At 38.9% G+C, this 12,492-nt stretch overlaps 1 protein-coding gene across 2 annotated transcripts in view; it reads right to left on the bottom strand.

Annotated features, from left to right (window-relative positions):
- Positions 1–1,945: 1,945 nt before the first annotated feature.
- The window catches only part of BOK (BCL2 family apoptosis regulator BOK), a 45,962-nt gene continuing 35,415 nt past the window's right edge, over positions 1,946–12,492 (bottom strand). For both annotated transcript variants that reach the window (XM_077488430.1, XM_077488429.1), the window contains 3 exons: positions 12,088–12,216; positions 7,163–7,326; positions 1,946–2,758 (listed from right to left, as the gene is read on the bottom strand). In XM_077488430.1, the coding sequence (XP_077344556.1) occupies positions 2,633–2,758; positions 7,163–7,326; positions 12,088–12,216 (419 nt within the window). In that variant the 3' untranslated portion in view covers positions 1,946–2,632. The remainder of the gene's footprint in view (positions 2,759–7,162; positions 7,327–12,087; positions 12,217–12,492) is intronic.

Raw genomic sequence — 12,492 nt, 5'->3', positions numbered from 1 at the left:
AAACGCAACTTGACAATAAGCATATTCACAGACACGTAGGCCTTTGTGTTTGATGCTAAATTTGATGATCAGCTCCTCAACTGCATGTAGGTTTAATCCAATTTTGATACTCAATGAGTTGCACTCATAAAAGTATCTGAAAGGCAAACCTTCTCTGTTACCTACAACAATCAGAAAATTCCATATGTTTGAAATCTGTATAGGTAAAACAATAGAAGAATCAAACTACTATGAGTCAACTCAGATAGGTGTTTTATTTGATTTTCTTTTTAATTAAATCTATTTATTATTGTAATATTTTAAGAAACTGATCTAACTCGCATATTAAAATCCAGCACAGCCAAGACTTGCTTTTTAATTTAGAATAAAGTGAAGAAGGGTCACATCTGACATCTTTTATTTATCTGGGCCTTCACTGAAGATATTTCCCTTTGTGTCCCAAATTGACACTTGTGTATCACCAGGAAAATAATTGATGGACCAGGGGTCACTAGGACAATGGAATACTGCCATTAATTTCAGGTAAGTCCATGACCAAAAACTACACTGGGTATGTGATGACAATATTATATAAGAGTGGTCCAGTATAAAAGTCTGGGACATATATAATCACATGCTACTTCTACTACACTAAGTTACTGTATGTATCATTAGGATTCTAACTTAATTGCCACTTCAGTTCACTTGCATAGAGCAATCAAATGTTTAGAGGATGAACTTTTAGTACACTTAGTTTTTTTTCTATCCCTTGTCTCTCCCAGGTGAAACTGAACTGGGCCTAGTCCCAGTTCCAATTGCTGGAACAAAAACCCAGACACTAGGGCATTTTTCTTCTCACTGAACCTTGACACTTGCACATTTTTTCCCACTAATACCAACCCTGGGGTATTTTTTTCCTCCCACCGACACCAATGGCAGGACATTATATTTTGTCATTGACACCGATACCAGGGAATTTTTTTTCTCCCTCTGACACCTATGCCAGAACATTTTTTCCTTTCAATCGAGACACATGTTTTCTACCCATTGACACCATTGATTACCAGGGTCATTTTTTTCTGTCACTGACACCAAAGTATTTATTTCTTCAACTGATAGCAGAGCTTTTTTTTCTTCTCACTGACACCACTGGCATTGATTTAAGAGCATTTCCCACCATTGACCAGCATTCCTCACCTCAATGATACTTGTGCATTCTCCCCCAGCCCCTATCCCACGTTACAACATGTCTTCCTTCCACCTACTGACCACAGACACCAGGAGAATCCTGGTGTCTGTGGTCCGTAGCAAAGTAGCAAAGTGCAATTTCTTCATTGTTGTCACATGAAAAGATATAATAAAATATTTACAAAAATGTGAGGGGTGTACTCACTTTTGTGAGATACTGTATATATACTGTTGCTGTGGTATTAGCCCCCCCCCCCCCATTAACCCCCAATGATATGGCATTCTTACTCCAACTAACCCGTAATGTTTTTTTTCACAGTCATTTAGAAAGGAGGCCACAAAGTGAATATCCTATAGACAGTGATGTTGAAGGCAATTTTACCCTTTGGTCAAAGCGGTAAACTAGTTGTTTTTTTGAGAAAAGGATATGTGTAATGTAAATGCATTCAATTTCTTTAATTCTTCCTTGTATAGGACGTGTAAAAGTTCCAAATCCTCACAACTTTTCTTCATTGCAACAAAATAACAGCATGTCCTTTAATGTATAGTGAAACATTAGAAACACTGGGCTAATTTTATTTGAAAAACAACATTTTTATGATTTCATGGGATCAATGAGTATAACTACTACTATGTAACTATATAAACAATAAGGGCATACTGGTTCTGTATGAAATACAGAGAATATTATCATCAGTGTAGAAAATGGTTCTTTATGCTGGTAAGTTATGGGATGATCTGCTATATGAGGTAGAAATTGCAAAAATCAAAAGCAGAATTTCGTGGATAATTGTTGTTTTATTGTATGCACAGTTATAATTACTAAGGATGATGTGGTACTTTTTGATCATACTAATTTGTATACTGGAGAGGAGCTATTTTTTCACATAGTTGTCCCAGGGGTTTTTGTTTTGCCTTCCTTTGTAACAAAACTGATGGAGCTGGTAAGATGTTGAACCACTTTCTAACCAAACTTTCTATACCCATACTATTTAGGTACCAATGACATGCCTGCTTTTAGCTGCCATTTTCTTCTAGGCCATTGCAAGTTGACAGGTAACATATTAAAGCACACTTATATGAAAATATGTAACAGCAGAAGTTTCTCCGTATGTATCTTCTGTAATACTGACTCCGTTCTTCTAACAGTCTGGAAATATACAATAAACTCTGATCTAACCACAGTACAGTCTGGTGAGTTTATAAAAGGTCCCAACTGAATGAGAGGAAGCTGTACACTCAGCCTGACTGCGGGAACATCTCTGATGTGCTGGAGACGAGGGAAATTGCGCAGTATGGGTTGATTTTGATTTTACAAAGCACAATCTGAGCAAGTCTAGTTCATGTTGTCACAGATGTTCCATTGAGAGTTCCCTGAAGAACAGTTTTGACCCAGCCACAGGAAATGAAGGAAAGCAATGTCTGCCTGGTGACTTTTAACGGACACACAGCCTGCCACAGAAGGTTATCGTTCACGAAGCAGAAAGAATATCACTGCCTTTAAGAAGTGTCCTACGTTGTAGGCGCTGGAGACCAACCAGTGGGATCGCAGGCTAGATTCAGAAGTGATAACACATTTTGTTACATCTGTCTGTAAAGCAAAGAAAAAAAAAACATTTAGACTTAATCATGCCAGTAAGCAGACTTAAAGGTTACCTGTATATTCAGTTAAAACAAAAACGTTTAATAAATTCCTGATATATCAAAATATACAGAAACAGTTACATTTATATACAAAAAAAAAATCTTCGTTGTTTTATTAAAAAGTGTTTGAATTTCAGGAAAGTGACTTAACCTGGAATTAATTTATGGTATGTCATTAGTTTGCTACAGACAGGAGGAGGAATTTTTTTTGTCTCCTCTCTTGCAGTGATCAAGCATCACAACCGTGGTATTGACGTGGAACGGTTGGGGGGGAGGGGCAACAAGAATGTGGCTCAACCATGCCTTTTTAACACTCCTCAACTGCAAGTCTTAAGGAGTGTTACACTTATACAGTATTTAGCATGCATACACATAAAAAATACCCAATGCTAGCTCTTCTTTACCTCAGTACCAGAACTCTGTATGGAAGTAATATTTCATATTTAACCATACCTAAAATGTGTAGATTTAAACAGTGGCAGTGCATCCATAAAGGGCTCAGGAGCACCGCCCTCTCTCTCCTTGCACCGCTCTATCACCATAGATAGATTCATGCATTGCATGAATCTATCTATGGTCACCGCTGACGCCCCCTATTCCGGCCCCTTTTCAGACACCTGAATTACAGCTGTAATGGGCACAGTGGCTGTGTTTGATGGTACAGTAGCTGCATTTGATGGCACAATGGCATCATTTGATGGGCACAGCGGCTGTGTTTGATGGGCACAGTGGTAGCATTTGATGTGCACAGTGGCTGTGTTTGATGGTACAGTGGTGGCAATTTATGGGCACAGTAGCTGCTTTGATGGCACAGTGGCTGAAATTGATGGGGTTTTTTTTTTCAGTTTATTTGCACCCCCCCCCCCCAAAAAAAAAACGTTTGAGCACCAGCCACAACTGGTGTTTCTGAATTATAATAAATGAATTTATTATATACAAAACGCCACACATTCAAGAAACCTGTGATAGGAGAAGCCATTATGTGGTCTGCCATTGCCGTTAGTGGAGACAGATTTCATAATCTGCATATATGTTTCTTTTTAGCGACTTAGAAATGTTTGAAGTCAGAAAATCAGTATGATTGCTTGCAAGGCAGAATTTTTGGAAAGAGGGATCAGCCAGCCACTAAAACTTGTGCATTTCTCTCAGCACAAGTCTGATTTGAATTATGCACTTATATTGTGTTTAGATGTGACCATTTAAATCTTCTTCCAGTCTTAACATATACTGTAGATTAAACCAGATTGCAAAGATAACTGCAGAGATTTATTATGTAGGAAAGCGTCATCTAACTTTTTTTTACATCTGTCTGGCAGCTTTGATGCTTATGCATCCAAATAAATCTCACGTTTCTTTTTCTTTCTTTCTTTTTGCAACATACTAAGCAATTGAAAGAGCAAAGTAAATATATAAATTGGTCCAACTGAGAATTAATTGTTGTGCATTATAAGAAGAGTTATTTTGGCTATCCTCAGGCTGCTAACACTGATCCCAAAATGACCTTACTCCAGTAATAAAAGCCAAGTAATCCTAACATTATCAAGAAAGAAAACCAGACTGGAATTGTTTTACTAGTGAATTCCTGGTATTTAAGCTGCGTCATATTCCCTTTAATCCGGCTTAAGAGATATCTGGAATCTGAGTTCATTATTAAAATATGGTCTGATGCTGTTTTCCATAAGCTTAAGTCTTAAGAAATGTAATAAAAACACAGATATACATTCTGGATACAGAACAGGTTGCTGAGTGCAGCTAGTTATTCTTGTGGTTTGCATATTATTATTAACAATAACAAAATTAATAAATTAAACAAATGCATACTAGGGGACCTACTTATAGTGAACAAACTGGATTTGAAATAAATGTATGATGTCTTACCCAGTGCTTATTTAGCCTCAACACGACTGAATATAATGTATGCTTAGCTGAATCTGCAGACCACTTGAAACAGCAGCCTTGACAGTGGATTACTTATTTTACACTATATGGCATCTTTAGGGTCTTTCAGGATAAAACAGACAAATATCAACAAAATACTGGTCAAGTGAGACCTGAAGCAAAGCCGTAGGCTTAAAGCCAAACTCCTGCACTCTTACTTCACTCATGGTGTGCTTTGTGTACAGTATTTCTTTCAGATCTATACAGTAATCCCGTGTGAAACTTTGCTCTGTGTAATAAAGACCGGTCACTGCTGCGCTCTTTCCTTGTGCAGGGTGACTGGTCTTGTCCCATCCTGTAGTAGGTGGGTCTGCTGGGTCCTTCCCACACCTGTACTCTCTGTATAAGTTAAAGTGATTGTAAACAATCACCTTGTAAAACAACCCATTCAGTTTAAAAAATTAATTAAAGACAAAACATTTGTGTATAGATATTTAAAAAAAAAGGAAAAATTATTCATATTTTTTTTATCTTTATACATTTTATCTTGCACGGTATTTGCGCAGCAATTTTTCGAACGCGTTTTTTTCAGAAAAAAAAACTGTTTCATGCTTAAAAAAAAGAAAAAACAGTAAAGTTAGCCCAATTTTTTTGCATAATGTGAAAGAGGAGGATACGCCGAGTAAATAGATACCCAACATGTCACGCTTAAAAATTGCACGCGCTCGTGGAATGGCGCCAAACTTTGGTATTTAAAAATCCCCATAGGCGACGCTTGAAATTTTTTTACTGGTTACATATTTTGGGTTGCAGAGGAGGTCTAGGGCTAGAATTATTGCTCTCGCTCTAACGTTCGCGGCGATACCTCACATGTGTGGTTTGAACACCGTTTTCATATGTGGGTGGGACTTACATATGCGTTCGCTTCTGTGTGCGAGCTCACGGGGACAGGGGCGCTTTAAATTATTATTATTTTTTATTGTTAATTTTTTTTTTTTTTTTTTTGTTTTAGACTTAAAAAAATAAAAATAAAAATAAAAATGGATGACTTTTATTCCTATTACAAGGAATGTAAACATCCCTTGTAATAGGAATATGGCACGATCGGACCTATTTACAGTGAAATATGGGGTCAATAAGACCCCATATCTCACCTCTAGGCTGGGAAGAATAAAAAAAAAACAAAAAAAAAACGATCCTGGCTTCCTAGCCAGATCGGCGCCGTTAATTTGAATACCGAGGCCGGGCGTGACGTTGTAACATCGCGCCCGGCCTCCGAACGATCATAGAGACTCCGGGGAAAATCTAGTCCGTCGGAAATCTCTATGATTACTTGCTGGGGCCGGCGGATCCTGTGACCGACTCACCGATGGAAACGGTGAGTCGGTAGAAGCACCGGAGGGCGGCGGGAGGGGGGCGTCCCCTCCCGCCGCCCGTAAGAATGATCAAGCGGCGGAACAGCCGCTATGATCATTGTTATGGTGTAGGGAATCGCCGGCTGAAAACGGCAATATCTGAATGATGTCTGTGGCCTCAGGCATCATTTAGATATAACCACCGAAACCCCATGACGTCAATAGACGTAGTGTGGGAACCAAGTGGTTAAGTATAATTTTATTTATGCCATGGCAGCTGGCAGGGGCATAGAGTCATTGAAGCCAATCTAATGAGTTAGATTGTGATGTGGTTGGAGATCCAGCTGAGGTATGGACCCCCCTTCGTACTATGGGGGTTATTTACTAAAGGCAAATCCACTTTGCACTGAAAGTGCACTTGGAAGTAAAGTCGCTGTAGAACCGAGGGGGACATGCAAGCAAAATAAAAAACAGCATTTTAGCTTGCACATGATTGGCTAATAAAATCAGCAGAGCTTCCACTCATTTCAGATCTACCCCTTAGATTTAGCGTGACTGCACTTCCAAGTGCACTTGCAGTGCAAAGTGGAGTTGCCTTTTGTAAATAACCCCCTATGTTTTTAGTTACATTTTTGATTTGCTGTGTCTGCTGTGATGATCAAGAGGTTTAGAGCGTGTATTAACTTTTGTGATGTGTAGCAATTTTCACATTTTACTGTATAGAAGATTTAAGACATGAATGAAAGTCTGTTGTGGCCATTTACATCCAGGCAGTGAGTGTAGCGTTTTCTTTTCTTTTTCTTCTTTTTTAAAGGGGGGGTTAAATGGGGGGTGATAACTTTTTTTATGTCTATCATCTTCACAATACCCTAGTCAAATAAATCATTCCATTCCTCTTACCTTCCCGTCCAACAGTACCTGCTTAGCGAGGCTGTTGTGAGTGCCTATTTCTCCCTAACTGCTCACTAGCATTCCATGGGTAGCAGCTGTAAAAACTCCTTGTAAAAATACACTGTACTTTAGCTTCCTTCATTCCAGAAGGAGCAATAAAGAGCTTAAACAGCTTTTGCTTTGTGAATGATTCTGTTTTATAAACGTAGAACATAAAAGTAATTTACCCATCCTCCTCTCCTCTTCAGCCACGTGACCAGGGTTGTTCGTATAAACTCTCCCACACAGTCTACAATGGTTAGAACAAGAGCAGGCTGAGAGTGTTTCACACAGTCCATTGCAAGGCCTGCTGCTACTGCATATAGTGATACCACTTTCCCCCATGTAATACCTGTAGAAGTAGAAGAGAAGCACTTAATATAATCAGTACAAACACTACAGCTTTAAAGTAGAATTCTGGGTAATCCTAACTAATCTTAAAAATACTCTCTCCCTACTCCTAATACCTATGTTTAACAACCTGTGAAAGACGATAATGATACCTATTTTCATGCTGCTCCAGTCCAGTCACGTGATCACTCCTGTGTCTACAAGGGAGAGAAGAGAGTGTTTAATAATGGATGGTAAAGCCTGGACTAGTGACATCACCCATAGGCTTTCTATGGCCGGTGCATTGTCAGTGGTCTCTCCTCCCCCCATGCAGCAGCGGAAACAGGGGAGCCTGATCACATGACCGTACCGGAGCGGCATGAAAATACATAAGTAGATGTAGTTTTTCAAACAGGTTAGTAACCATAGGTGTTGGGAGGGGAGAGGGAGTATTTTTTAAGACTAGTTATGGTTATCTTGAAATTCTAATTTGAAGGAAACCTGCAGTCCTGGCAGTTGTGGTGATCTAATGGCTTCAAGACTTTTTTAGTTACTGACTCAGAGCAAGCATTTGCCTCATCTACAGTACATGCTTATTTCATGTTATGCCCCATACACACGATCAAAAATTCTGCCAGCAAAAGTCAGATATGAGCTTTTGGTCAGAAATTTCGACCATGTGTATGTTCCATCTGACTTGTGCTGGCAGCATTTCAGCCAGCAAAAGATTGAGAGCAGATTCTCTATTTTTCGGAAAAAGTTCCTATCCAAAAATGCGTTCGTCTGTATGCAATTCAGACACGCAAAAAATCACGCATGCTCTGAAACAATACGACACATGCTCGCAAGCATTGAACTTAATTTTCTCGGCTCATCATAGTGTTGTACGTCACTGCTTTCTTGACGGTCGAAATTTCCAAGAACTTTTGTGTGACCATGTGTATGCAAGCCAAGCTTGAGTGGAATTCTGTCAGAAAAACCATCCAAGTTTTTTCTGACGGAATTTCTGATCGTGTGTATGGAGCATTAGTTCCTTAAAGTATTGAAGCCAGTGAAAGCCAAACAATTGGTGTATTTCTATAAATGTCAGCAACAGCAGCCATCTCATTTCTGCCTGTACATCTTCCTTTAAAACTACACAAGAAAGCAAATTTAAAATACTATAAAGAGAAAGTTAATATAGTCTCAACATTTTTAGGCATATGTCAGGGCAAAATAAAACAAAAATACATGCACATTTCCCCATGGTTTATACCTTTAAACAATTCCGCAAGTACAGAAAAAAAATACCAATTTGTCTGTCTGAAATACACTTAGTTCATAAGTCCTATTGAGGGCTTACAACATAGAACATTTTTGTGGACTGTGTGGTGTCAGCTCTGCCCAGTGTATTTTGCTAAACTACTCAACCACTCCTACTTCTGGATTTCTACAACACAAAGATTAATCTTGCTATAGTCCATGATAAGTACTAGGAGGGCTCTTTGCGATTACACAGGAAGTGTGCAGAGGGCACAAGACAGCTCAGGATTTCTGACAAGATCAATATGCGTTTTTTGTACTTATCAAACAAATATAACAAAATTCATCTAGCATTTTATTTACCAGACCAAAAGGGAAAAAATAATGGAAGTTCATTGTTAAGATTTGCATACACTTCAAATCTAATTTAAGTAAATCTAAAGCCAAAACTCTTTTGGTTCTGTATAGAGAAGGGAATAGTCAAAACCCTGGTATGTTTTTTTTTCTGTCTTTATCCCATTGGGGAGAATTCTCTCTACTTCCTAGCAGTGTTGAGTAATGATGAAAGCAGACATATCACAGAGAAACTTGGTTCACTAAACGTTTTATTTGGGTTGACAAGAAGAATTGGATATGTTCATCTTACTGGATATGTTCTTTTGGTGGTCTCTGCTAAAAAGTGAATATAAAGTTTTCCTAACTAGTCATATAAACAACAGAGGGTATTTGGTCTAAAAACATAAAATATGTTCTTCACATACAACATATTCTGTGTAATAAAATTGGGCCAGGTGTAGTCATTTATACCTTATGTACCAGTCTTTCATATTTTGGTGAGACAATCTTGATTATTGTATTCTTCCAGGTTGTGCCTAAACTGGATATTGTTTCACAGACAGGGTTTAAAATTAACTGATTTTAGAATACAAAATGCTGAAAGGTGTGGACAAACTGTATTTATGAACCAATACAGAGTGTAAAATGTGCTTAGCCAATAATTAAGATCTAAAACATTGAATGACAGGAGCCATTATGTAGGCTAGCAAATGCGTACCCCTTTGGGGGAAAAAAGGAAAATTCCCAATGCCCCCAGATCACTTCTGGTGTGCACACTTTTTAGACTCCTACTGGGGCACAGTTACCTTAGCTGCTAAGGGGACTAACAAACGTCTTTACATAATATGTTTCCTGAATGTCATAAGCAAGGACTTTAGTAAAGGTAGCTTGTCGTTGTGCTTGTACTGCAGATGACATTCTCTGATAATGAAATTTAAGAGGCAATTATGTTAACTAGTCTTGTACCAATTATGTGAAATTACATTAATCAAATCACATGGTCAGGTTCCCATAACACTCTTCCTGATTAAACATAAACTTTTTTTTTTTTTTAAATCTCTCTTTTTCTAATTAGTGAACTACTACATGTTCAAGCTGTTTTCTGCTGGTGACTATTTTCTAAAGCCCAAATCAAGTGACATATGCAGTCAGATATATATTGTGCTAACAACCTCCATTTTTACAGATTTACCTTCATCCTCCTAGTATAGCAGTTGTGCATGGTGTCGAAATGTCCCAGTAACCCAGTGCACTCAGTAATCAACACTCAGTAACAAACCTGGACTGTAATGCCCCTACACACGGTCGGATTTTCCAACTGAAATTCTGACCGTGTGTAGGCTCCATCAGGCATTTTCCATCAGAATTTCTGTCACACAAAATGTGAAATCTGGATCTCAAATTTTCCGACAACAAAATCCGTTGTCGGAAATTCGGATCGTGTGTACACAATTCCGACGCACAAAGTGCCACACATGCTCGGAATCAAGCAAAAAAGCCGCACTGGCTATTGAACTTCATTTTTCTCGGTTTGTCGTCAGTGTTGACGTTCGCAATTTCCGACCAACTTTGTGTGACTGTGTGTATGCAAGACAAGTTTGAGCCAACATCCGTCGGAAAAAATCCATGGATTTTGTTGTTGGAAAAATGTCTGATCGTGTGTACAGGGCATTACACTGTCATAGTCCCTCTAATTCTCTGCAATACAAGTCTGTGTGTGGACACTTTTGAGGGGGGGTGGCTGTTATGCAGCTATGTCAGCACCGAGAGCATTTTAAGGTATTCCCAGACAAAAAGGAAAATCAATCAGTTACAAATTATACCATATTGGGGAGGGGGCAGGACTTAAAATACATAAGAAAGTGTGAGATTCAACTGGGCTTTAAGCCTTGCAGTAATAAACTCTACCACACCATGCATACTGTGAACTGGAGGTGACCTAAAAGGACAAAGCATTGACAACACAAGCAGCTGAACAAAATCAAAAAGGGTGAAGTCTGAATTGAGCCTAAAAGAGAACAAGCACTGGAGTATATTCTATAGCTTTGCACCCAAGTTGGTCTTACCAACATTCCTCTGCTTCAGTGAGCAGTCCATGCTTATAAGAATGTAAATAAACTATAGCCAAGGCCTGGAAGATTCCTAGACTCTGCTTTATCACATCTAAAAACAGGGTCGCTATGGCTATGACACATGGAAAAATCAAGGCCACATTGCAAGATAGGATTCCCAAGTACAACAAAATATGGCAGCCCTGGACAGATAAATACGTCCTGCCTGGCTTTGACTCCTCTATTCTTGGACCATGAAGTGGAATTATTTTTTTAAATAAATGGGCCCCCAGGAGCTATATGCCATAATATGCTAGTATGCACCGCATGCTAGCACGTTATGGCCGACTTATCTGTCAAACGATGACCTCTCGGGTCACGGTTGTTTCCATCTTCCCCCTGGGTTTGTTCTAGGGCCCTGATGATGTCACATCATCATGACAAAAAGTGGTGCCCTAAATGTACGTTGAACTGGGCATGCGCAGCTAAACCTACATTATGGCTGACAGGCAGGGAGCAGCATTTTTGGCAGAAGAGACTAAAAGGGTGTATTCCCCTTTCCGATCCAACACTTGTCATTACCACAGACTACCATGGTGGTTCATCCACTGCTCTCAACCCCCGGGATTCCCACTCACACCTACCTCTACCCACACCACGCCCACCCTTTACTCCCCCTATTCTCAGGTACACCTCTATTAATTAGATTCACAGGTACAAACACCTGTGTAATTGAGTGACAGTATGCGGCCGTTCATACACAAACATTGTGGAACAACAAAGCACAAGCTCTTGCAGCCAGCACCTGTCAAATCCCAGATGAAGTGAAAGGTTTATAGCAGCGCTTAACAGAGCGGATGTTCATAACTTGTCAGAAATTACATCAAAATTAGAAATTATACTGTGGACCTTTTGCTAAATTCGTAATTACCTTTCTGCACCTTCAATACTGCATATGTCAAATTGTAAACCTGCCTATGGTTCTCAATTAAAAAAAAAAAAAAAAGCTGAACCAGAAAATTGTGCTTTAATAGCATGTAGTTCTTGAATTTTTTTTATACATAACAAGTGTGATTCAGTGTTTTTTATTTGTACGCTGCTCACCTATAGAACATCTGCCTGTAGTGTGTGTAATTACGTTATTCTTTTTATACCTGCTGTGAATATCTCTGAGGCAACCGCCAGCAAAGCATCAGACAGAACGGTCTCTGAAGACAGGGAGATGTTCAGCTGTCGGGCAATGTTCCTGTATACAGCTGGTCTCATGTACTCCAACTCATCCCCTGCAATGCAGCAACATCAGGAAAACCAATGTTAACACATTTCACAGGAAAGGAAATCAGCTTCATTTAGGAGAAAACAAAAACATACTACAATGATGCTTTGTTCAAGTCAAGTTATCACTATATTATCAATATATCATAGGGAATTATAACTCTGCAGATACAGTAGTGCTCAATACTTCATCACTTTGTACATAACGTAGAAATGTTAATAGAAATATTCAACCAACCTGACAAACTACCGAAGGATGAGCTAAGGAAGTATTTATAAAGATT

Source organism: Lithobates pipiens, unplaced genomic scaffold (assembly GCF_037356315.1).
Source record: "Lithobates pipiens isolate NorthernLeopardFrog02 unplaced genomic scaffold, aLitPip1_a1.2 Scaffold_18, whole genome shotgun sequence".
Taxonomy (NCBI): domain Eukaryota; kingdom Metazoa; phylum Chordata; class Amphibia; order Anura; family Ranidae; genus Lithobates; species Lithobates pipiens.
Note: the sequence above shows the minus strand (reverse complement) of the source record. Positions and strands in the feature narration are given on the sequence as shown.